Source organism: Dromiciops gliroides, chromosome 6 (genome assembly GCF_019393635.1).
Source record: "Dromiciops gliroides isolate mDroGli1 chromosome 6, mDroGli1.pri, whole genome shotgun sequence".
NCBI classification, from domain to species: domain Eukaryota; kingdom Metazoa; phylum Chordata; class Mammalia; order Microbiotheria; family Microbiotheriidae; genus Dromiciops; species Dromiciops gliroides.
The window spans coordinates 13,565,821-13,591,692 of record NC_057866.1 but is presented as its reverse complement, the minus strand read 5'-3'; the positions used below and the strand labels follow the sequence as shown (position 1 = coordinate 13,591,692).

At 49.3% G+C, this 25,872-nt stretch overlaps 1 protein-coding gene across 3 annotated transcripts; it reads left to right on the top strand.

Moving 5' to 3' along the window:
* The first annotated feature begins 283 nt into the window (after positions 1-283).
* On the top strand, positions 284-25,854 carry PPP1R32 (protein phosphatase 1 regulatory subunit 32). Of its 3 annotated transcripts, XM_043969658.1 has the most exons (15): positions 1,892-1,906; positions 2,891-3,061; positions 17,166-17,305; positions 17,999-18,116; positions 19,067-19,220; positions 19,869-19,997; positions 21,034-21,097; positions 21,599-21,699; positions 22,529-22,588; positions 22,822-22,905; positions 23,734-23,853; positions 24,112-24,200; positions 25,016-25,186; positions 25,482-25,564; positions 25,741-25,854. In XM_043969658.1, the coding sequence occupies exons 2-14, from the start codon at positions 3,021-3,023 to the stop codon at positions 25,558-25,560; spliced, it is 1,350 nt and encodes a 449-aa protein (XP_043825593.1). In that variant the 5' UTR covers positions 1,892-1,906; positions 2,891-3,020; the 3' UTR covers positions 25,561-25,564; positions 25,741-25,854. The 3 variants fall into 3 exon arrangements, with proteins under 3 accessions (XP_043825595.1, XP_043825593.1, XP_043825594.1); XM_043969660.1 differs by lacking the exons at positions 1,892-1,906; positions 2,891-3,061 and adding an exon at positions 284-358; XM_043969659.1 differs by lacking the exons at positions 1,892-1,906; positions 2,891-3,061 and adding an exon at positions 13,900-14,019.
* Positions 25,855-25,872: the final 18 nt, after the last annotated feature.

The following is a 25,872-nucleotide window of genomic DNA, read 5'->3' as shown; positions in this document are numbered from 1 at the left end:
ACACATGTGCCAGGCATTCTAATAGGACAGCCGTTGGCCCTAAATCCTGGGGAGACGATGAGATCCATTTGCCAGATTGGGAGACAAGGAGCAGCTAAAAGGAGCCTCAGCAGCAAGGACTGTCTGCTCCTTTTCTGTGACCAGGTAGACGTGAAATGTATAGAATCATGGGATGGCACAAGTAGAAGCCCCCTTATGACATGACCAGAGAAGACTGGAGGTAGAAGAGGCCTTGGAACATAGGAGAGTGGGGTGGGGTGGGAGGAAGGAGAGAGCACACTTGCAATCCTACAATCCCGCAGCCTGAAGCTGGTGCCTGGCTTGAGAGCAAGAGTTCTGAGCTGCAGAAGGATTAAAGGTGAGCAGGTGTCTGAGCTAAATCCAGTACCAATAAGACGATCCCCAAAAGTGTGTGTGTGTGTGTGGGGGGGCCAGCAGCACCAAGCTACGTGATTGAGGCATGAGCTGACGCATGTTGGAAACAGAACAGGGCAGAGTTTCTGGGCTGATGAGCGTGGGATCAAGCCTGGGAGGGGCAGCTGCATCCCAGCCTGGGTAAGGTAGGGAGGTACACTCTCACCCCCTCCTCCCAAGAAAGAAAAAATAATACGTGAAGGCAGATGATGAGAGCTGGAAGGGTCATTGAATGTCACAGCTAGAAGGGCTTGGATGCTAGAGCTGGAAGGGATCTTAGAACACAGAAAATGGAATATTAGAACTAGAAGCACCTTAGAACATAGACCCTAGAATGTTAGAACTGAAAGAGATGTTAGAGATCATGTGATCCAGGGGTTCTTATCCTGGGGCCTGCAGACCTGCCTGGGTCTGTGAACTTGGATGGAGACCAAAATCTCATTTTTAGTTCCACTAACCCACGGCTCCCTTTGGAATCCTTTCTTTTTTGTTTTGATGCACTTGTAAAAGTGATTCGGAGAAAGGGTCCCTGGGTTTCACCAGACTGACTGCCCAGGGGGTCTCAGACACACAAAAGATGAAGACTCCGTGGTCTGGTCCCATGAGACCATGTGGGACTCGCCCTTTGGGCCAAGCTTGGGCTGCCTCTCCTGTCAAATGAGGCCCCTTCTGGCTGTGGGCACATGTGGCTAAAGTCTCATGTAAATGCAGAAGAAATCCCCAGGCTGACCCCCCAACCTCGGCTACACATGCATTACCTTCTCCCGCCACAGAGAGGCCTCGGGCTTCACCTCCCCCCAGTTGTATTCTTTGTTCTCTCGCTCCCCATGGGGCGAGCACTACAAGGGAGACCGTGGAGGAAGATCTTTGGGTGCTGAGGCTTCGGGCCAAGACTGCTCCTCCCCCACTCTGGGAAAAGGACCTCCAAAGGCCTTCAGACACCCCTAGGGGCGGGGGCAGATTTGGCGGCAGCCAGGGTCCTCCCTGCATGGGTGCAGACCATCCACCAGATTTACACGTCACCTCTCCGGGTAGACTGTGGTAAGGAGGCTTATGCCCCTTGATAATAGGAACTGTCTTTCTCTGCCCAGCCCTTGGCAAGCTGTCCCCCACCCAGGAAGCTCTAAGGCAATGCTTACTGACTGATTTCCTCAAGCATCCATCCAGTCCAGAGCACAAGAGAGGGGGATTGTGGGAAGCTAGAGGTGGGCCGTGGCCGGTGGTGCTGTCTGTCCTGGGGCAGCGATCACCCCCAAGGCAGGAGGAGTCAGCAGGCTGTGTTCAGGATTGTCAAAGGCTCCATCTAAGCAGATGCCAACAGCCTCACCTCCTACCCAGAGCACTTCCTCTGCTGCTATTTTGTCTAGGATCAGGAGAGGGGAGGGACTTTAGGGTTTAGTCCAATCCCCAGGCAAGGGAAGTGACTCATCCACAGTCACAGGCAGCAGGTAGTAGCATTCTACACCTGCCTCCTTCCCCTTAGTAACTAACGGTGAGCTCTTACTGTGCAGAGGGAGATGGAGGGGGTATCTTTGTCCCTTCCTTCCTTGTCCCTGCTCTATCTCTCCCTGCCCTCTCTCTCTTCCCTTTCCGATTCTTTGTCTCTGTCTTCATCCCTGCCTCTCGGGGTGTGTCTCTTTCTCATTGACCCTCTTCCTCTCTCAGCCAACATCACATTTCCTGGTGGGGAGGAGGGAGATGGAGGTGGGGGAGGTGAGGGAGCTTAGTTCTACTCAGGTCGGATCCAAGAAAGAGATTCCCTGTCTTTGGAGGCCCTGAGGTGTTCCTGAGTGCGCGCTGCTTTTCCTGTAGAATGCCAAGGGAAGGGTCTAATATTCTTTACCTGGTTAATGCACAGCCCCAGTGGGTGCACAAGTGCATGGCTCCTAGCCTTGTATTTTGCAAGGATGATCCCACAGGAAACTCCAGCTCCTGATTAGGGTCGTTAAAGAAATGGAGTGGGGCAGGCAGAGATGAGGAGGAGGGCGATTAAAGCATTCATTAAGCACCTTCGTTGTGATCCCAACTTTATGGATGAGGAAATTGAGGCAAGCAGAATTGTGACTTTTACAGGGTCACAGCAGTGCCTGGATTTTAAGGCTCGTGGGCAGCAGAGTGATGGAAAAGTCTATCAGAGTGGGAAGGCCTGGAGACCCTCGTTGTAATCTCCTCTGTCTTAACCCCAACTAGCTGTATGACCAGATCACTTAACCTCTACACCACACTTTCCCCGATGGAAAAATGAGAGAGTTGGACTCTAAGCTTCCTTCCTTCAGGGTTCTCTAATGAAAATCAGCAGGATGTGAAAAGCACAATAGGAATAGATGATTCTAGAACATGGAGAAGGGGCATTTCTTTTTCATAGCTATAGACCAGGCGGTTCCTCAGAGGAAGCACTATGGAGGGTCCTCCGTCTTGTCCTTTCCAACCCCTTCCTTTGCCTCAGTCCTGGGTCCTTTCACATTGAAACCCTCAGCAATCTCAGCTCCTGGTCTGGCCCTTCTGGATTCTGGTCTCCTGGAAGGCACAGCTGGGCACAATGAACTCATCTGGAAGAAAAGAAAAATCCTCCTTTGTCACGGCTGCTGGGAGGCAGGAGGCTTCACATGAGATCAGAGAGAATCAGAGCTAGAGACTGGAATCCCAGGTCAGTGCCTGAAGGGACCCAAGCAGCATTTAAGGGAACCTCCCAACTATTCGGAAAGCCGAGGGGCAGAGTAGGGGAGTCCCCAAGCTCGGTCTGTGTGCTGGGCTCTGTCTCTTGCTTCCTGTGTGACCTCTCTTGGCCTCAGTTTCCTTATTTGTAAGTGAGGGCTTGAGGACCTCATGGAACATAAAGTCTAATAGAAAATATGGTCAGTCAGTCAGTCAATAAACATTTGCTAAGGGCCTACTATGCACCAGGCACTGTGCTAAGCTCTGGGGATTCAAAGAGAGGCCAAAGACTGTCCCTGCCCCCAGGGAGCTCACAGTCTGATAGGGAGACAATATGCAAACAATATGCAGACAAGCTCTTGATGGATGAACTGGAGAGAACCTAGAATCAAAAGGGATTGGGAAAAGCCTCCTGTGGATGGTGAGGTTTAGCTGGAACTGGAGGAAGCCATGATGAAGGACAAGCAGCCAGAAAGCTGGCCTGGGAATCATGAGGCCTAGGGTTCAAAGCCTACCTCGGGTCTTCTAGCTGTATGACCTTGGGCAAGTCACTAGCTCTCTGATAACCTCAGGTCTCTTCCAGCTCAAAATCTTGGTCACCGCTTTTGGGCTTCTCTGGAACTCTGCATCATGTTGTCCTTCCTCAGGAGACTCATCACTGAGAAATCTCATTATACAGCAAGATTGAACTCTCTTGATCCTCCCATTTCAGAGGTCCCCTCTGACCCTCTGATCAGACTCTTGGACTAGAGGGCAGAGCCATGGGCTCCAGGGGCTCTGCTTAAGAGAAGGCTCAGTTCCGTGGAGTATATATGCAGTGTCCTTGATTCACAAACTCATCTGGGCTGGTTGATGGGTGACCTGGGCAGGTTGGGGGGAGGGGGTCTGGGTAAGTGTTCTGCTCAGTCCTGCTGGGACCTGCCTCTTGTCTTTTCTCCTCATCTAAAACATTGAGGCAGGGAGCCAGTGCCCTATGAAAGAGTGGGAACAAAATAAAAAAAAATCCTTTGCCAAAAAAAAAAAAAAAAATTAAGAAGGCGTTCAGGACAGCTCTCCTCCCTATTTCCCACCAACCACATTTGGCTTCTTTGGGACCCTCCCCCTTTCAGCTTCCGTTTGTAAGCTCCTTAATGGCAGGGGTTGTCTTTGCTTTTATTTGTATTTGTACCTCCAGTACTTAGCACAGTGCCTGGCTTAATAAGGGTTTTGTGAGTCATTGATCCCATGACAAGATAACCTCTAAGGCCCTTTCAGCCCATGACGTACAGTCCTATAAATGCTCATGTCAGGTATCAGATCTAGCTAGCTTTTTGATGTCTAATTCTAACAGACACCATTCAAAGCCCTCCTCAATCTGGGGCTACCCTGCTTTTCCAGCATTATCTCAGACTGCACCCCTCTATGCACTCCATTCTACAGCCAGAATGGACATTCTTCTGGCCTTTGGGGAGGTCACCCTGTGCTTTGCCACCTCCCCACCTTTGCCCCCACCACTGCCCCTTGTCCCCTCAATGCCAGATAAATTCCTTGTTGTTGTTCAGTTGTTTTTCAGCCTCATCTGACTCTTCTTGACCCTATTTGGGTTTTTCTTGGCAAAGATACTGGAGTGGTTTGTCATTTCCTTCTCCATCTCATCAGGAAACTGAGGCAAACAGGGTTAAGTGGCTTGTCCAGGCTTACACAATCCATGAGTGTCAAGCTAGATTTGAACCCAGAGAGATAATTTTCCTGACTCTAGGACCAGCTCTCTCCACTGTGCCACCTAGTGGCCCTATGATGAATTCCAACTTATCCTTTAAAGCCCGCCTCAAACGACAAGACCCACTGCCAGCAAAGCCCTTCTCCAAGACACGGTCAGTGAAGCATTTCTGCTTCGGGGACCACCCTTGGCACTGTGCTTGCATGTCTCCCATGCCCTTGGATTTCAACCAGCTTGTAACTGTACTGATAGAAGGAACCTCAGTGAGGAAATGCCCTCTCCCAATGTCGATAGGCACCAGCCCTGCAAATTTACAGTCTTGGAGAATTGCCCCTGGCAGTGTGAGGTTAAATGTATCGGAATTCAGGTTAGAGTCGGAGTTCAGGGTCACAGGCTATATCAGGGGCAGGACTTGAACCCAGGCCTGCTTGACCTCAGGCCAGCTCTACCATACCACCCTTTGAATGCTCTTGTCATACAACATTTTGTATTCTAGTTTTTGGTGTTTGTGTCTTCTCCCTACTGGGCTTTCAGCACCACGGGGACCGCCAGGGCTTTGGCTCAGGTCCTATGACTAACAAGGTGGCTGTGCCTGCCTCACCCTTCCTAAACTTGGCATCTCCCTAGCCCCACCCAAATCCCTTCTGGGCCCTGGACTCCAAGAACACAGCAGGCACTTGGGAAAGGGCCGTAATAATAAAAAGTGCATTGAATTCAAATGAGCAAATTAATAAAGATGAATACATGAATTTGAATGTGCATAAATGGCCAGGATCCTTCCAAGGCCCACGTTAGCCCCTGAGACAGAAGCACTTTGGGAAGCAGGGGCTCCTGCACTTGAGATGATGAATGTAAAGTGCTTTGCTAACATCAATAGGGTAAAATAAAGGTCAGTTATGATTACTATCATCCATTATTATTTCAGGTCCCAGAAAGGGAGAAGTTCTTGGCATACAAGAGGGATAACAATCACAGTAACTCATATCAACAAGGTCTCCACAAGTACAAAGTATTTCCTCGCTTCTGTGACATTAGTGACTTGTCCAAGGTCACACCTAGGGATCATACTTCCTTGTGAACATATCTCCCCTTTGGACTGATGGTAAGCTCCTTGAGTTCGAGGACCTTGCCCCTTTTCCTCTCTGTAGCCCTGGAGCTATAAAGGACAAAAGGCACATTTCTTATAATAATAACTAACGTTTAAAGAATGCCTTCAAGTTGATGAATCAATGTGCACATATCACTTCCTAAGCTCTTCACAAAACCCCTGTGGGGGAGCAGCTGCAAGTAAGACCATTTTACAGATGATGAAACTGAGTCTTAGGTGTCATGACACACAGTAAGTCAGAAGTCTAATCCAAACCCAGATCTCCTGACTTCAAGTCTGCTACACACTTAAGGAAGGTTTTTGTTGATGAACTGAAACCACAGCACAAATTCAGACTCTGACAATTAGACTCCCAAGAGTCTGCTGGGGCCTCACAGCCTTTAGTCCAACCTATACCCAAAAAAGGAATTCCTCCTAATACATACCCAGTAAGTGATTGAAGATGTCCAAGAAGAGGGGAATCCCTTATTCTAACTTTCTGTGACCCATTTGGGGTTTTTTTTGACAGAGATACCAGAGTGGTTTGCCATTTCCTTCTCCAGCTTATTTTATAGATGAGCAAACTGAGGCAAACAAGGTTAAGTGACTTGTCCAGGGTCACACAGTTGGTTAAGTTATTGAGGCTGGATTTGAACTCGAGAAAATGTCACCCGGCACTCTGTGCACTATGGCGCCACCTAGTGGCCCATGCCTGTCACAAAATAAGTACTTAATAAATGCTTGACTGACTGCCACATCACACAACTTAATGAGTTTGCAGTCCACTGAAACCCCTAGATCTTTTTCAGAACTACTATCTGACTCTGTCTCCCTCATCTTGTGAAGTTCATATGTTGAAGCCAAGTGTGAGACTTTACCTTTACCCATAATGAATTTCATCTAATTAGATTCAGCTCAGTTCTCTGGCCTGCCAAGGTCCTTTTGGGTCCCATCTCTGTTGTGGAGTGTGTTAATCATTCCTCCCAGCTCTGGGCCATTGCCTGTTTGATGAGCAGTCTCGGGGAGCCTTAAAAGCTGTCACTGACAAAAGACGGGATCACAGGCCTCCTGACTCCAGGTCTAACAAACGATAACCTGAAGTATGTGCCCAGTAGATACTTGTTGACCGATTAACTGACCAATCTGCAGAGGTGAAGGCAGCTCCCGACTTATGAAGTAGAACCTTAGAGACCTGGGAGCCTGAAGCCTCTGTACTTTCTCTGCTCCTATAGTAGAAACAGAGCTAGGTTGGGGGTCCACTGACCTGAGTTGGAGACCTGGCACTGCTGATTATTGATTGTGTGACCTTGGGCCTTGGTTCCCACATCCGCAAAATGGGGGGGCCTGGACCAGATGCCTCCCCACTTGTAACGATTGGAATAATGCCACCTGCTGGATACTTACTGTAGAAGAGTTCTGCCCATGAAGGGAAGGTCTTTGAGGGCAAGACCAGGAGTCAGGAAGTGACGCGGACTAGTGGGAGGAGGAAGGAAGAGACGGGCACTCGGTCTCACGCTCTTTCCTTTGGACTCTGGCGGAGAAGGGAGCTAGAAATGTGCTCTCCCTTTAATAGATAGGAATCTAGGCCTTTTTCTCTCTCTTTACCAAATTCTTATTCTCCTTAATAAATGCTTAAAAGTCTAACTCTTGCTAAAGCTTATAATTTATTGGCAACCACTCATTAGATATTTTAGACAGTTTAGCTAGAATTTTAGCCCTTAACAGATGGCGACCACGAAGAGGAAAGCTGAACCTCACTTCTGATCTTCCGGTTGGGTAAGAAATTTCCCCTACCCTTTAAACTGCTAAGTACTGGTGTACTGGCTATGTTTTCCCTTTAAATTTTTTCTAATGGACTTTTTAAACTCCCTAATTACCCTATTTTTGATTTTAGTCTGTTTAACTAGACAAGTGGGAGATAAGATCATGTTAATGCTTTGTTTTTGTGGATTTTCTATTTTTCTTTTTATTTTTGTTAGAAGAGCCAGCAACTTACTCACACCAGGAAATATCTCCCCCTCTCCCAACCATGCTTTTTCAGAGAAACCTGAAGAGATTCCTGCAGCTTTTCCCAGTTCTAACACTAATTGTGCATGCCTGGAGGCAATGACCCACCCTCTAGAAGTTTTTAATCCCCTAGCACCTGGAGGCAAAGTGGGGGAAGAGGAATCCAGGCCTGAGTTCAAAATCAAGTCTGATTCAAATTGCGCTGGTCCCTCCCCTCCTCTCCAGACCCCACCCTCTACTCCTCCCATGGCCAAGCCCATTGCTTCCCCTGCCTGGGAAGTCCAGAGAACTGATGCGCATGCTCAACTTTCTCTAACTACATTTGCAGCTTCAGGCTCAGCCCTTCCCCGGCCTGGCTGTGCTTTTGAGACAATCTTAGAAAACTCTTTAAATTCCAGATATGCTCGTTTTGTTCATAATTTTGCTAACCTGCTTTTGTCTTTAATTAGTAATCTTATAAAGCATTTGTATGGTGAAAAGGCTGACAGACAATATAGAGGGGTTAAAGAAGAAAAACTTAAGCTGAATAAGAATGACAATCAACATAGTTCAAGACTCTGCTTCTTTTGCCATGGAAGGGTATATATTTTACAGAAATGTAGAAGTAAGCAGCAAGGTATTGATATGAGTGTTGGGGATTTTAGATATCGGAATCAAAAGTGTTCTGAATTCACTCAGAGTAATAGTATCAGTTCAGAGGTTACATAGGATTTCTATGCTATTATATATACATTTTGAAATTAATGGTATGGGTTTATTTTCGTAGAGATTTTCCTGCTTTTGAGATTGTGTTTTATACTTAGTTTTTAAAACAAGGAGAATATTTGTAAAAGCTTTTTATAGTCATGTGATCAGGTTTATATTTTATAATACTCTTGTTAATATTAAGTTCATATTCATTTAGATTTCCTTAGTTTGAATTTCACTGTCTTTTATTGTTCCACGTGTATTTTCTTCTATTCATTCATCTATCTAATTTTGAAACATGGTTTTGATTTCATAATACAATGTTAATTCTAGGAGTATTGTGCTCCCATATTCTGAGTTGTTTGTTTTTGTTATTTTTTCTCAACTGATTATTTGATCAAACTCTTTAAAGCATTTCCCTGGAAAATTGTTTGCTATGGCAAGTGTAAATTGATTCTAGAAGTATTATTTTTGATAAGCATATTCCAAAAAAAAAAGAGGGGAACATTTGTAAAAGTTTTCTTTGAGATTGTGTTGTGCTTTAACTTTTATTTAAATATGTTCAGATTTTTCAAAAAAGTAATTGTATACTAAGTTAAAAAAAAGGGGGTATTATTTGAAATTGTTGCATAATTATATATTGTGTTCTGAGTCAAGATGTATTCACATTTTTTGCAATCATTTATTATCCTCAATTTTTAAATCCATATGAGACTTGGATTATGGGAACTTATCATTTAAGACATTAATTGCCTTTATTCTGAGTTATCAGATGCCAGTTGGCCAAGATGCCATCCAATCACAAGAGGAATACATGCAAGAGCAGACACTGAACTGTCACATGAGGGGAGACATGCATGAAGTCAAGGTATGGCCGAGGGAACGGCTTTTGACAAATGTTGAGGTTGGATTCTCTTGGTTTAATATTTTATTTTATTTTTCCCCACAATATTGTACAGATGGCTGGAAGTATTCATCCCACCCATCTCACTTCTACACCTGGCTTCCATGCTCCCTCCTATATGCCTGATGCCATGGACATCTCAGTCCCATGCATCTGATTAAGTCTGACTCAGTTTCCTCCAATATGTTCGGTGGCATGGACATATATTCCATCCACCTATTTTAAGCCTGGCATACTGCATGGACAGTACATACTGCTCAAGTGTGGGAATGCTCATATCCCATCATTTCTCTGTTCTTTTATGGTAACCCCCATAATTATCTCAGGTGTCATGATAAATACAGTGTTGAATTTGGCCTTGACACCTGTTACCTACCAATTATATTAGATTTTTAAAATTTCTCATAATGGCATGAGGATAATTAGGCAGATGATGCAAAAAGTGATGAAACAAAGATAAAAAATTATTTTTAATAATTAATATCGCAGCAATTGTCTTCTCAATTACCCTCCATAAGGGGGGGACTATAGTAATATTATAATTTTAAAGAATGGTTCAATTTTTGTTTTATTATATGTTTCATGTGTAACAACTAAGATTCTGAATTCCCTTAGACATGTTTTTGAGAACTTTCATTGTTTGATTTGATTATTGACAAAGCTATTTTAAAGTTGTGTTAAGCTCAATTTTGTAGGAAATTTTCCTGGCTGATTACCAGCATCCACACATCAACCCCTGAAAAGACTTCCATTCCATGACTACACCTAGAGGACATCTGAGAAAAGACTTTCAGAGACTTTAAATGAACAGTTTTGATTTGTTGTTTTTTTTCTCTTTCTGTTATAATATACACCATCTGTAACATGTATTCTCTGCAGAGGCCCTCCCTTTGCAAGACTAATGTCAAAGCGTCGGTTCATGAGGACAAAAAAAAAATCGCCCCTCTGGACAAAACTTTCCTCTCTTCTTTTTCTATATTGTTGTTCACATATTATTAGTTAGCAATAGTTATTATATTCTTTTTACTGTTCCGTCAAGGAAACATTTTGTTTCTTGAGGAACAACAGGGGGGACTGTAACGATTGGAATAATGCCACCTGCTGGATACTTACTGTAGAAGAGTTCTGCCCATGAAGGGAAGGTCTTTGAGGGCAAGACCAGGAGTCAGGAAGTGACGCGGACTAGTGGGAGGAGGAAGGAAGAGACGGGCGCTCGGTCTCACGCTCTTTCCTTTGGACTCTGGCGGAGAAGGGAGCTAGAAATGTGCTCTCCCTTTAATAGATAGGAATCTAGGCCTTTTTCTCTCTCTTTACCAAATTCTTATTCTCCTTAATAAATGCTTAAAAGTCTAACTCTTGCTAAAGCTTATAATTTATTGGCAACCACTCATTAGATATTTTAGACAGTTTAGCTAGAATTTTAGCCCTTAACACACTCTAAAGGCCGTGCACTCTCTGCTTGTTCTTGTAAACCAAGGCAAACACTCTCTTAATGGAATTTAGATCTCTTTCCCCAAAGGGGAAGACCAGAGAACAAAAAGGCCAGTTCTCCCGAGAACGCAAAGGCCAGTTCTTGAGATTTAAATCCCCTTCTTCCTAAAAGGGAAGGAAAGCAGAGAAAAACAATGCCTGTAAAATTAAAAGAGGTTTTAATAAGCAGGGAAGCAAGTCTAGCATGATCATGGGTGCCATTCAGCTTATTGCCCAATAGGACAGCATGCAATAGATTGCAAGAGTTTTGATGCAGTTTAAACAAAGGCAGGGAAGGCATTTGGAGGGAAGGTGGGCTTAGAAAGGCCCCCTCCCAAAGGGAAGAGTTGTGTGTGTGGAATTCCAGGGGTGCAGGATGTGGCCTTTGATACACAATCAGATAGGCAGTTCCCTTCAAGGTCTTGATGAGTTCTCTTCAAAAAGAAAAAGAATTCTCCCAAAGTTGAAGAACAGCTGAAGGCCCCTCCCCATTGTCACATCTCCTGAAGTCAGCCGAGTCTTCGGTTGGTCCCAAGGTTACTGATTTCCTGCACATCCAGCTGGGTTTGCTCTCGGGTCATCCAGAGGATTGTGGGTGTGTTAGCCAATGCAGCCAAGTCCTCATGCAGTCGTGCTGGTCACCTGGATAATGGGGCGGGGGGGGGGCTCAAACAAATCAAGGTGCCCCTTTTCACATTCTCACTCAGGTTCCCATGCCTCGCCCCCATCATTACCTTCTATCTATTCATACAAACCTAAATGGGTGTCTAAAGGCCGAGGGGAAAGAGTGCTGGGCTCAGAGACAGGAAAACCCGGGTTCAATTCTTCATAGATGGAGCCTGGACAGGCTGACCTTTCAGGTCCCCTCCAGCCCCCAGCCTTCAGTCCTCGATCCCTGAGTGTCTGTGTCTGTCCTGATAGAATGAAGGCAGGGCCTGTGGCACTTTGGTCTGGGTATCTCTAGCATAGAGCCAGACATGTAATGTGGCTAATTAGTGCTTGTGGACTGGTTGTGTTAGGTCTGGGACGAGGTGGGGACTGTGAAGGGCAGGATTTCTAACCGTGAAGACTGTGAGAGTCCAAAAGGACCCTCGAGAACATCTGGGTGGACCTCACTGGACGAGGGAACTGAGCCCAGAGAGGAGAGGTGACGGGCCCCAGGTCACACAGCAGACAAGCCTCACACTTGGCTTGGGTCTGGGGCCTCCCCAGCCAATGGCTTCCGCCTTTCCATCCCTCCCAGGGGAGCAATCTGCCCTTTTCCATTGAGGACAATTAAGGCAGCCTTGGATGGGTCAGGCTGGGCTGGGCAAAGTGGGGAGGAGCTGCCTGTCTGGCTTAGCCCCCCAGAGCTGTGTGAAGCACTGAAAGCCAGCCACCAGGTGTCGCCACACAGCCAAAAAGCACTAGCGACCTCCAGCCCATGGTGCTGAGAGAGGAAGCCCCTGGGGCCAAACGCCAGGGCCCTGGGAGGACCCACTGCTCAAGCTCCCAGGAGAATTTCCTCGTGCGTCCTCGTCAGCCCAAGAGATCCCCAGCAGCGAGGAGCCATTCCTCCTCTCCCCAAGAAATGCCCCTTAGCCAGAGGAGGGGGGTCTCCTTGCCCCCCAGCCCAGAGTCCTGACCCCATCTACCTAGCTGGGGGAGCAGCCGAGGGTGGGAGGGTGGGATTTGCTCTGAATCTGAGATCTGGAGACAGGGCTTGGATGGGATGCGGCAGACGGGCAGGGAGAGCTCATCTCGTCCAAACAACCTCATTTTGCAGATGAGTAAACTGAGGCCTACAGAGGGGAAGGGACTTGCCCAAGGTCACACAAACGGGGAAGAGCAGAGCTGGGCCTTGGACCCAGGCCTCTGATTCTAAATCCAGGTTTCTTTCCTGTCAGTCAATCAACGCACTCTTATTGAGCACCTACTATGTGCCAAGCACGGTAACCAGCCAGAAATAAGGAAACAACCATCTCAGCCCTCAGGACACATATTCTATTAACATGCATGAGTCTGGGGGGCAGCTAGGGGGTGCAGTGGATAGAGCACTGGCCCCAGATTCAGGAGGACCCGAGTTCAAATCTGCATTCAGACACTTGACACTTACTAGCTGTGTGACCCTGGGCAAGTCACTTAACCCTCATTGTCCCACACACAAAAAAATGCATGATTCTGTACAAAATCAGCTGCGGTGTCCCTTTGGAAAGTTGGAGGAGGGACAGGGGCAGGAAGGCCTGTGGTCTTCACTGCTTTCTTTGACTCCTTTGTTTGGCTTTCAATGCCCTCCCTCACCTGATCTCACAACACTGCTTTAACTCTCGCTCACTCTTTCTTCCCACCAGTTTTCTGTGCCAGATCGGAGGAGATGCTTCCCAAACACATTTTGCATTCTCCTAACTTTTGTGGTTTTGCTGCATAAAATGCCCCCTGACCTCACAGGGTCCTTTATTCCACTCCAAAGCTAGTAATGTATTGTTATTATGGGGTCTGAGCATGATCTATGTTTTCATCATGGCTCCCTCTTGTACTAGAAAGTTCAGAAGGGCTGGAACCAAGCCTGATCTGAAGTTTGCTTTCTCTCTCAGGCTCCAATCCAAGACTCTGCTTATGGTGCTTAATGAAATGAATTAGTGAGTTGAGTTTGTTGTATTGAATTTTTTGTTTGTTTGTTTGTTTGTTTTTCAGGGCAATGAGGGTTAAGTGACTTGCCCAGGGTCACACAGCTAGTAAGCGCAAAGTGACTGAGGTCAGATTTGAACTCAGGGCCAGAGCTTTATCCACTGTGCCACCTAGGTGTGAGAGGCTCCTTTGCCTGCTCTAAGCAGCAGCATCCTCAGCTTCCTCTCCTGCTCATCCATCTGCGTCCCTCTTTTCTCTCTCTCTCCACACACTGGACTCTGGGGGAAGCTGATTCCAAAGGTGTTTGGAAGCTGGTTGCTAAGCTTCTGTTGCCAAGCAACATATTGTTGCTGTTCTAGCCCAGCCTGCTTCCTCCTCTGGGGAAGAGCCAGCCAGTTGGTTGCAGCGTCTGCTAAAGTCAGCGCCTTCCCCTGACGCTCCAGCTCCCGGGAGTCTTTCTCCCTGTCACTCAGAGCCACGAAGGCACAGGTAAGGCAATGGAGGCTGGGCACCACCTCCCGGGGATTGTCTCTAGTGACAAGAGGCAGCCAGAGATTGGGCAGAAGCCTGAAGGAAAATAGGAGAAGGAAAACTAGGACCATGGGGGTGATGAGGGAGACTGAAGAGACCCAGTGAGGCCAACACGAAAGGGCATTCTAGTTAACAGGAAGGCAGGCAGCTCCTCTTTCATTCACTTGCTCATTGAATTCAACAAACCTTCAATGATCTGGGGCTCCCAGATCCCAGTCCCTCAGTCCAACAAGGAGGGGGAGGAGAGACAAGGACACAAACTCCAACATGACAGAGTGTGTAAGGAAAGAGAGTAATCACAAGGACTTTTTAAAAAAAAAATTTTTTTTTTAGTGAGGCAATTGGGGTTAAGTGACTTGCCCAAGGTCACATAGCTAGTAAGTGTTAAGTGTCTGAGGCCGGATTTGAACTCAGGTACTCCTGATTCTAGGGCCGGTGCTCTATCCACTGAGCCACCTAGCTGCCCCCAATCACAAGGACTTTTGAACCCTGTGATCCTGGGGTCATGGACATCCCTCTGGAGACCTGGGTTCAAATGTTACCTTCCAAGCTTTGTGACTATGAACAAGTTTATCTTCCCTCTCTGAGAGTGAATTCCCTTCCATGTCAAATAGGGAGAAGAATTCTACCTGTGTTCTTCTTTTTTATTTTTATTTTTTTGGTGAGGCAGTTGGGTTAAGTGACTTGCCCAGGGTCACACAGCTAGTAAGTGTTCTACCTGTGTTCTTCTTCTTCCTTTTTTTTTCAGCAACAAACATTTATTTTATTTTCCAGTTACATGTCAGGGTACTTTTCAACATTTATTTTCATAAGATTTAGAGTTCCAAATTTTTCTCCCTCCCTCCTTCCCTCCCTTTCCTCCCCTCTCCGCATGATTGCAACCGGGTTATATATGTACAATCTACAAGTGTTCTTTTTATCAGATCTTTCTATAGAGGTGCATAGTAAACTTCCTCATTAGTTCCTTGGGATTGTCTTGGATCATTGCATTGCTGAGAGTAGTTAAGTCATTCACAATTGCTCAATGAACAATACTGCTGTCACTATGCACAATGTCCTCCCAGCTTTGCTCACTTCACTATACATCGATGTTCATTAGTCTTTCCAACCTGTGTTCTTCTAACAGGGCAGTTGGGAGGAGACTCCTTTGTAAAATTCTCTAGAAAGGCATTTATTACTCTTCAAGGATCTGCCATTTGATGGGACCTCCCCTCTGCACTCTCCCATGCCTTAAAGATGCTCACCTGCAATCACCTGGGGCCAGTCTTCTGCTGATGTGCCCCACTGCAGTTAGTCAAATGGGTCTCGACACCAGCCACGGGCCGTCCCTAAGTCCTAACTTGGAGAATTTCCTGTATAGGAGGGCCAGCTAGAGTAGAATCTCCCAGAGCCCAGGATTAGCCACACACCACAAAGAGACATCGAAGGAAGACCCCTTCTAGCTGCTGAAAAATAGTACGAATGGCCATTATTCATTCAGCATTCATTCATTCATTCATTTTGGGCAAGTGAATGAACAAAGCATTCATTAAGCACCTTACTGTTTGCAAAGGAAGCATTGTACTAAGTGCCAAGGATACAGTTAGGTGGAAAAAAAAAAGACAGGGTCTGTTCTCCCATCCTAATGAGGACTCATATTCTAACAGAGGATTTTACAGATCTATCTATCTATCTATCTATAGATGTATATATATAGAGAGATATCAGTCAATAAGCATTTATTAAATACAGGTTTTTCCCCATTTGTTCTTCACTGATAATCCCATCAAGGAGGATCATAGATTCGGAGCTGGAAAGTACAACAGAAGTAATCTGGTCTAGTCGTCCCCTCTCCTTGTTCCACATGGGGAAACTGATGTCCAGAGAGGGCAGTTAGCTAGCCTAAAGTCACAGAGGCGGCAAGTGTCAGAAGCAAGGTGTGAACACAGGTCCTTTACTACCAAAGCCAGCACTCCGCCTTCTACCATGTGGTCACTGCAATCCCCTTTTGCAGATACGATCATCCCCACCTTACAGATGGGAAAAGAGGCTCAGAGCAATGGGGTGGGAGACAACAGCTAGTCTGCGTCAGAGGGTCCAGTGGACCACTCTGGCCTGGACTTGGGATCGGAAATCAGGCCAAATGAAGAAGCACCTATGAAGTACCTACTATGCGCCAGGTACCGCACTAAGTGCTGAGGAGAAAGAGAAAGACAGTAAACAGTCCCTGCGGTCAAGGAGCTCACAGCCAGACCTAGCTTCAAGCCCTGGCCCTGGCACTGATTAGCTAGACACTGAAACAAGTCCTCTCCCTGGGCCTCAGCTCTGGAAGGGGGGATTGGACTGCATCCATCAACAGATCCAACAACAAGCATGTCCCTGGATGTGTCATACACTGGGTGAGGTTGGGAGCGGAACAAGGACTGAAGAAAGGTCCCTGTCTTTGAGAGGCTTACCTGGCATCAGGAGATATGGTGAGGGACAGGGTGCTGGCAGCTGGGGGAGCAGAAAAGGCTTGCATTAAGGTCAAGCTGGAGCAGGATTTTGAATGAAATTGGGAATTCTAAGGGAGAGATAAGAAGAAACATGTTCCAGACATTAGGGATTGCCAGGGCAAGGGTGCGGAGGTGGGAGATATGGAGCATGGTGTGTGAAGAAAAGCAAGGAGGCCAATTTGGATACTCACTAAGGGATTCCAGAATTGATTTTCTTTTCAGTTCTGAATTCTTTCTTTCTCTCTCTGTCTCTGTTTCTCTGACTTTCTCTCTCTCTGCCTCTCTGTCTCTCTCTCTCTCTCTGCCTCTCTGTGTCTCTGTCTCTCTCTCTGTCTGTCTCTCTGTGTCTGTCTCTGTCTCTCTGTGTCTCTGTCTCTGTTTCTGTCTGTCTGTCTCTGTCTCTTTGTCTCTGTGTCTGTGTCTGTGTCTCTCTCTGTCTCTGTCTCTTTGTCTCTGTCCATCTCTGTGTCTGTGTTTCTCTCTTTCTTTGTCTCTGTGTCTCTGTCTCTCTCTGTGTGTCTCTCTGTCTCTTTGTGTCTCTGTCTCTGTCTCTCTCCTTTTACCAATATGTCTAGTCATGCAAAGCCAGCACCGATTGTTGACATCTGTTACATGTCTCTCCTTTCCTAGGTCGTCCTGTTGCCCAGTTGCTGCCGCCATCATGATGGGAAAACTGCCCCTAGGTGTTGTTTCTCCTTATGTGAAGATGAGTTCGGGGGGCTGTGCAGACCCCCTGAAATTCTACGCCACCAGTTACTGCACAGCCTACAGTAAGGGGCTCCCCTCCCTCCTCCCTCTGGGGCACAGGGTGGGAAGCAAACCTCTCGGTGAGAGGGGCAGTGGAAAATGGGCCATCACCACCCCCCAACCCTGTCCCATGGTCCCACTGTCCCCACCAGGCTGAGCTCCAGAACTGGGCACTATGGTGCCCTCTGGCCTCCCATACAAGAAAACACATATTTGCTTCCTCATCATGCCCTGGGTCCCCATCTTTTTTGACCTGGGGAAATATAGCCACACTCACTACTGTTTCCCAAAGGCTAGTCTCTAGTGGTCAAGGAGAGCTCAGGTCTCAGGTGGCTCAGCAAAGTTAAGATGTTGGGCCATACTTTGTACTGAGGCGGACCAAGACACTGCCCTTGACCGGGTCCCATCCAGCCAGCCTTGGGTTGATAGAATGTGTTTGAACTCAGGGGCAGCGCGAGTGGATGTTCACCAGCCGGCCTGACTCCATTGTCCCTCAGAGAAAGACCCTGACCTAGCTGGCCTAATCGTATCCAGTGAACCCCAGCCCTCAGTGTGAGCCCATCACACGGACTCCTTCCCAGCAGCCCCCTCCCTATCCCAGTGACACCCACACCTTCTTTTAGTCAGACCCCAGAGCAGGCCAGAGAGCCACTCCCATTGTCTGGGCTCTGGGAGCCGCGTCCCTCCTTCCTACTGCCTCCCTTCCTCTCTGGCAGGCCGGGAAGGGTTCAAGCCCCAAATTGGTCAGCACAAGGGCACTGGATACCAGGTGAATTACCGACCCATGATCAACTACCAGCCCAGCTTGGACGCCCTGGATAATCCTGCTGCAGGGTAGGCCCTTCATCTCTCCTCTTTTTCAATTCCTCTCCAGGTTAGGGATCAGAGTTCAGATGCTGATGCTCCCGCTGGTTACCTATGTGACTTTAGGCATCCATAAAGGAGTCAGACTCAGTGACCTCTGAAGGCCTTTTGACTCAAGGTCCTAAGAAGCTGGACCCGGGAGTCAGAAAGACCTGGCTCTTAATGGGTGCCCCATTAGAATGTAAGCAACTTGAGGGCAGGAAATGTCTTTTGCCTCTTTTTCTATCTTCAGTGCCTAGCACCAGTCTGGCACATAGTAGGTGCTTAATAATATTGATTGATGAGTTAGGATCCTGCTCTGCTGCTCTCATTAGCAAGGTGGCTATGGACAGTTACCCTTCTCTCTGAACCCCATTTCCTCCTCTTCCTCTAGCACCTGTAGCAGGGTGCTCATTTAGCTCCCAGGAGAGAATGGACGTAACACAAACTTTAAGGCACCCTGTAAATATTCCTGCCATGATGATACTCCAGGTTCCTTGGTTCTCAGTCAGTCAATCAACAAGCCCTTATTAGGTGCCTGCTATACCAGCCATAGTGCGAAGCATTGGGGCTATCCAGCCCAGTGTCTCCCTGGTCTGCAGCAGATGCAGCCTCCTGGGATCTGGGCAGGCATGAGACCTCACTTCATGTTCTCTTTGCCCCATTTCTTCCACATCTACTCAGACCAGATGTGCTCAATGTCAGCCTACTATGGTTCACCTAAAGAGGAAGGGATCTTGGGAAGTGGGGGAGGAGGGTCCACGGGGAGGGCTCAGACAGGAGCTGCATAGACATCCCTGTTCTGGATCACAGAAGGCCTGTGTTGCCCATGGTCCACTGGGCGAGGCTGGAATGCCCCTGAGCTCCCAGGGGTCCCTGTCCTTGGCTTAGCGTCTATAACCTCCAGCTGGCTGCCTGGACCTTTTTCTGCTCCTCCACAGAGAACAAGTTAAGGACACTGATCAGTCAGTCTTTGCCCAGAGCTACCGCCCAATGGAGCTGTCAGATGGCAGGCACCCACTGCCCTGGAGTGTGTACCAGCCTGGCTCTGGCTACGCTCGTGAAAAAGCCTACTCCTGCCCCCCATCCAAAGAGGTGAGCGCTCCAGGCTCCAGCACAACCCAAAACGCATATATCAAGCACCTACTATATACTAGATCCTGTTTTGGGGAGGAAACACCATCAAAACAGATGCAGCGGGGGCGGGGTGGGGCAGCTAGGTGTCACAGTGGATAAAGCACCGACCCTGGATTCAGGAGTACCTGAGTTCAAATCCGGCCTCAGACATTTGACACTTACTAGCTGTGTGAACCTGGGCAAGTCACTTAACCTCCATTGCCAGCCAAAACAAAACAGATGCAGCGGGCCTGGGTTTAACAAAAATGGCAAGTTGTTAACAATGTAAGAGGGATTTCAGAGGGCACCGTGGAAGAGTGGAAGAAGATGGGGCTGATGGGCACTGGGAGCATGGCTAAGGCAGACCATGGAGCCTGGAGACCCCAAGGGAAACTCTGGGGGGGGATCAATGGGAGACCATCCAAGCCCACCCATCCCCAGCTTCTTGGGGTACACCCCTACCGGGGATCCAGAGGCCTCCTGAGCTCCGGGGTCAGAGCTGGGGTCTAGGCCAATTCCCACATTTTAGACACTAGGAAAGGGAGGTTACCCAGCTTAGGGGTCTTGGCCGGCCATAGGTTTAGCCTCGCCCTGGGGATAACTGCGGGGTTCTTTGCCTCTTCCCAGGTCAAGAGAGTCCATTTCAACACCCAGGATCATGGTCCACAGGTCGTCTCAGGATTGGAACCCAAGACTGTGCCAGTCCTCCACCAGTCAGTGGGCAAGGGAAGTACTGATATGGAGAATTACAGATATGTGAGTTTGGGGTGGTGGATGGCTGGCGGCAGGGGCTGCCTTCTGGGAAATGAGCGGGGCAGGGAGAGGACCTTTCAGGCTGGTGGGTGACAGAGGGCCACAGCTTGGGATCTGTGGTCAGACCATGTTTTCAGGCAGCTTCTCCTGGGTCCTTGGGGCGAGGTAAAAAGGGAGGCCTTCTAACGAAAACTTGCCGTGAGGTGGGCCTGTAAATTAAGTCCTGTGATAGACACTTCCTAGCTGTGCTGCCCTGGACAAGTCACTCGGCCCCTTCAAGCCTCAGTTTTCTCCTCTGTAAAAGGGGGTGATAATGCCACCTACCTCCCAGGGTGGTTGTGAGATAATATACGTAAATCATCATAAAGATGCTCACTGTTATTATTGTAAATAATGACGAGGATGAAAAGGTAGTTTTTCTAGGACTCAAGGGAAAGATTTCGACTGCTGGACTTCAAGTCAGGAGATCTGGGTCGGAAGCCGAGCTCTGTAGCTGTGTGAGGCCTGTTTCTGCCTCTGTAAAAGGAGGAGTGATGTGGGACATTTCTCCCATCTGGAGGGCTGGCCTGCTACAGAATGATGCTGCCTGGATTCTGGGAAGCTGGGTCATGGGGCAAAGTAATGGGGCCCTGGGAACCCCCTCCTACGTGGTGAGAAAGGGTAAATCCATCAAACCTGCTCCTGGCTGGCTATCCAAGCAGGAAAGACCAGGGAGACTAGTTTATACTCATGTAGCAGTGACAGACACTTGCCCCCTCCCATGATTATTGCTCTTTCCATAGGCCCTCAAGCAAAGAAATGAATCCATAATGGAATTTTAGGGAACTGTAGCCTCTGGGAGGAGGGGAGCTGTTTTGTGGAATGGGGCTAGCTTGAGACTATCTCTGGTCCCCCCACCCTCAATTATCTATTTTCTGGCCCACTCCAGTTGGGGGGAGAAGGGCGGTGAGGAGAGCAAGGGCTGACCTGGTGGTGGTGATGGAAGTGAATCTTCTGGAATCAGTATCCGCCACTGATTTTACCTCCTCTGATGCTTCAGGGTCCCCGATTTATGACCTCTGAGTATGCCTCCAAGTACCGCTATGAAGTTCCAGCCCCACCAGGTACACGGCTCTGGAGATGTAGCCCCCCTCCAAGTCCCCAGAGCTCAGCAGTCTCAGCTCAGACCTCTCCCTCCTTCCCCACTGTCCTGTCCATGCTAGAAATAAGCCCAGGCAGTGAGTTCCCTGCCCTGGAGGTGTTCAAGTGAAGGCTGGATGTCCCACGTCTGGGAATGTTGTGAAAAGGAATCCTGGCCAGGTCTCAGAGGGATCCTGGACTCTGATCCTGGGGCTGCTGGTTACTCCTTGTACGACCCTCTCTGAGGTTCCAAAAATCCCACCAAGGGGGTCTGAACCTATCACTCAGCTGAGAGGATAAGAGTCAGGAGAAGAGGGGAAAGGAAGGCTCTGGAGCTTCCCCTTAGGGGTTGGGATGGAAGGCAGATGTACCCCCTTTCCTTACCCAGCATTCCCAGCAGGGCCTGGGGAGGGGAGGGGCACATGCTGTCTGGGGGAGAGCCGCTGGAGGGCTGGGCCAACCCATGCTATGTGAGTCCTTTCCAGATTTCCTCCAGAAGAAGACAATTGGTGCCAAGGAAGAGTCGGGCTTTACTGAACAGACCACCAAGAGTCCCCTGACCTTTCAGCCCATCCCTGGAGAGCCGGTGAGTTATTACAGGCCCCCTCCCAGGGGGAAGCTCTCAGAGGGCCCCGCCTCTGCATGGGCCACTCCTCACCTTTCTCTCCCCCTGCCCCCCAGACTGGGTGAATCGCTCCCCAGAGAGGAGGGGCCTTTGCCCTTTCCTGCCCTGACCCCCCCCCCCCGCCCCACCTAATTCATGAGTCTTTTCCAAGCATCCTTGAGCTGGTGGGGAGTGGAAGGGATACAGTCCTAGCTCCACCAGGCCTCTCTCCTCGGCGGGACTCAGTTTCCTCCTCTGCAAAATAAGGATGTGGGACTAGATGGTGTCCGACATCCCTTCCCACTCTGGTGTGGGCTGAGTCTGTGACTACATGCTGAGGGCCCCACGACTAAATGGAAGCTGTAAAAAACCAAACGGGAGAACCCATGATGGAAACCAGAGGCCCTGGAATTAAAGAGCCAGGCCGAGGCTGGGCCTAGGCCCTTGAACGTTGCTCAGGACCCCACCCCAGCCCCAGGAGGCAGCTCGGCAGGGCCCCTACTCCTCCAGGGGCTGTGCCTGCTCCCTCCCCAGAGCTCTTCCCAGCACGTGGTCCGGGCCCCTGCCTCACACTTATTTCAGCTGCCTCTGTTTAATGCCTTGGTGGGTTATTCGTGTTTGTGTCCTCCCCACCTTCTTGTGTGGCTCTTTGGGGCCCAGCCCTGAGCAGGAAGGAGGTGATAACTGTGGAATAGAGTGGACAAGGCCCAGTGCTAGCTTCTGCTGGGCAGAGAGAGGCAGGGGGAAGGGAGAACAGGCTAGAGGGAGATGACTCGATAGCCCTGCTGAGTCTCTCTGGCCTCTCTTTCAGTTGCCTCCTCCCAGTAGAAGTACTACCAGGTCCGATTTCAGCCCCATGACCACCCCACATGTAAGAAGGGAGGGGAAAGAGGAGGAAGGAGAGGGGAAGAGGGGCAGGGGAAGGAGGCAGCTGGACGAGAGGATGGGGAGGGAAGTGACTGGGGAAGCTGCCCCTTTGTAAGGGCAAAGAAGGGAGGAGCCGGTGGGTTGGGAGTCGCTGCAGGAGAATGTGTGCGGAAGGTGGGGGGCAGGAGAAGGGGGTGCTGGAGCTCCCCTTATTTCTGGTCTTTCCTCTGTCTTTAGGGAGATGAGTATTTACCCGTGTTGGCCAAATGTTCTGAGAGAGAGACAGGCTTCAGCCGGCTGAAGGAGAAGGTCCTTCCCCCGGTAAGCAGCCCCTGGGACAGGGTCTGAGGTGTGGCTTTCACTGACCTCTGCCTGTCTGCCTGCCTTCAACTCTATCGGTGCAGTCTTCCCCCTCCTGCCCTCTCCCCCTCCCCTCTGACTACAAGGGGTAGGCTCTTGGTACCATGGACAGATCCAAGGGTTTGGTGGGCACGAGAGACCTGAGCTGGAACTTGGCCTCAGACATTCATTCACTAGCTGTGGGACTCTGGCCAAGACCCTAAGCCTCAGTTTCTTCTTCCCTAAAATGGGCACCATACATAGCACCCACCTCCCAGGGTTGCTTTGAGGATCAAATGAGATCATGTTCATAAAGTGCTTTGCAAACCTGAAAGTGTCACAAATGCTAGTTATCACTAGTGATGCCTGTGACCCCACCTCCCACCTCTTCCCTTGCTCTTCCTCCCCCCTCCCCCACCCTCACTTGGTCACCTTTCAGTCTGTTGTCAACAAGCACTGAAGGTGTGAGTGGGGGGCACTGGGCTAATACAAAGACCAAAGTGAGACAGTTCCTGCCCTCAGAGGGCTTAATAATGCTTTAGCCTTTTCCCTTGTTCCTCTGCTAAGATCTTACCACTCCGTCTTTGTCTCAGTCTCTGTCTCTCTTGGTCTCTTTCTCTGTCCCTGTATCTTTCTGTGTGTGCGCATGTGTCTGTCCCGCTCTCTCCCTCTGTGTCTCTGTCTAGCTGTCTGTCTTCCCTTCCCTCCCTGTCCTCCAGAAGAGCTTAACTTCACAGCCTCTCCTCTCATCTGCCCATACCTGGCCAACTCCCCCAGGCCTTCATCCTTGGTTCTTTCCCCACCCTGCAGACCACTGGCCCTCCAAGTATTCCTGAGCCTGGAAGCCTGAGTCACCGCCAGTACCAGGGCATGCAATGGGCACCCAAGACCACCAATGCCATGCTGGGACGGGAGACAATGGGGTGCAAGGTGAGTGCTCTGCTATTCCTTGTTCCTTCCCTGCCTGATTGCCCCCTCCCCATCCTCCTTCTTTTAATTTTTTAATTTTTTTGTAGGACAATGAGGGCTAAGTGACTTGCCCAAGGTCACACAGCTAGTGTCAAATGTCTGAGGTCGAATTTGAACTCAGATCCTCCTGAATCCAGGGCCGGAGCTTTATCCCCTGCGCTACCTAGCTGCCCCCTCCCCATCCTCCTTGATCACTGTCACCACCTCTTCTCCTCACAGGAGCCCTCTGGCTTCAGCACCAACAATCCCGGCTATAACCGAGGTCCTCCTGATCCTGATCACAGGTTTCTGACCACCTACAACCAAAGGTGAGCTGCTCCCCCTCCAGTACGTGAAGAACATCCTCGAGGGTCTGCCCTTACCCCTCTAGAGCCAAGATGAGTGCCTATCATTCTTTTTTTTTTTTTAAACGGGGCAATGGGGTTAAGTGACTTGCCCAGGGTCACACAGCCAGTAAGTGTCAAGTGTCTAAGGCCGGATTTGAACTCAGGAACTCCTGAATCCAGGGCCGGTGCTTTATCCACTGCGCCACCTAGCCACCCCTATCATTCTTTTTCTTTTTCTTTCTTTCTTTCTTTCTTTTTTAGCAGGGCAATGAGGGTTAAGTGACTTGCCCAGGGTCACACAGCTAGTAAGTGTCAAGTGTCTGACGCTGGATTTGAACTCAGGTCCTCCTGAATCCAGGGCCAGTGCTCTATCCACTTCACCACCTAGCTGCCTCAGGCACTTTACACTTACTAGTTGTGTGACCCTGGGCAAGTCACTTAACCCCCATGGCCCTGAAAAAAAAAAAAAAAAAGAAGTAACAGCCTCCTAGACACTGCTTGGCTTTTCCAGCTCCAGCGCATGGAGCTCGATTTGCCTTGTCCCCCTGGTCCAAGATCCTTGTGTTCCTCTTTCCTTGGGTTCTGGGACTTCGCCGGGCCCTCAGCCTTGCACCTCAGAGGGCTCTGTTCCTGCTTCCTCCAGGGGCTGTTACATAGTCTGACCTGGGAATGGGGAGCCCAGGCCCCCAGTATGTTCCTAATCTTCCTCCCCTCCTCTCCCTCCTCCCATCCCCCACCCCTGTACCCCACTGTATTCCAGGCCCAGGCTGGACCTCTTGATTGGTTTGTTCCTACAGATATTTTGAGAACATCCCCAAGGGTCTGGACCGGGAAGGTTGGACCCGAGGAGGAATCCAGCCCCAGCACCCTGGAGGTTATGGGGTTAACCAGCCGGTCACCCAGCATAACATAGAGAGTTATCACAACCCCACAGAAACTATTCAGACATCACACCCCCACGTGGCCAGGTTGGTGCCTGGGGCTTGCCCAGGTCTCAGCTTGTTTGTCTCCTGCACCCTGCTCCCGTGTGTCCTCCAGACTTCCTGTCTGTGCTCTCTGTGGGAGGTCTGTCCTCCTGTCTCTGTCCACCTCTACCTCGCCCCCATCTGGAGTGAGAAGACCTGGGCTGTACTATTCATGCCCTGTGGGCCTCAGTTTCCTCATTGGTAAAAGGAGGGGTTGGACCCTCTGGTCTCTGGTCTCTGAGCTTGAGACCTGGGCTCCTGCCCACCTTGCCCTCCTGTGACTCCTCTCTCCATGCAGGACCCTGACAGCCCTGGACCCCTTCTACAGAGAGACCCCTCACAGCCAAGGCTTTTCTGCCCTGCACGCCCCGTCCTGAGCTGGTAAGGGGCCCTGCGGTCCGGCTAGCCAGATTCTCTTCCTTACCCTCAGAGTCTCTCCTGCCTAACCCTGGTCAGAGGGTGGCTAGAGAAGAGAAGGGAGAAAGGGAAATCCTCAGGTAGAAAGGGGGCACGGCGTGGGTGTTCTGTTCCTACCACTCCCCTCTCTGTGCCCACAGGCACAACCCAGGCAGAAGAGGGGAGCTGGGCACATGGTCTCCCAACTCCTCCAGCCCCTCCCAAGGGACACCTCACCTGCTACTTTTCTAAGGAAATAAAGAAATAATGTTCCACCAAGAAGAGCATTGAAT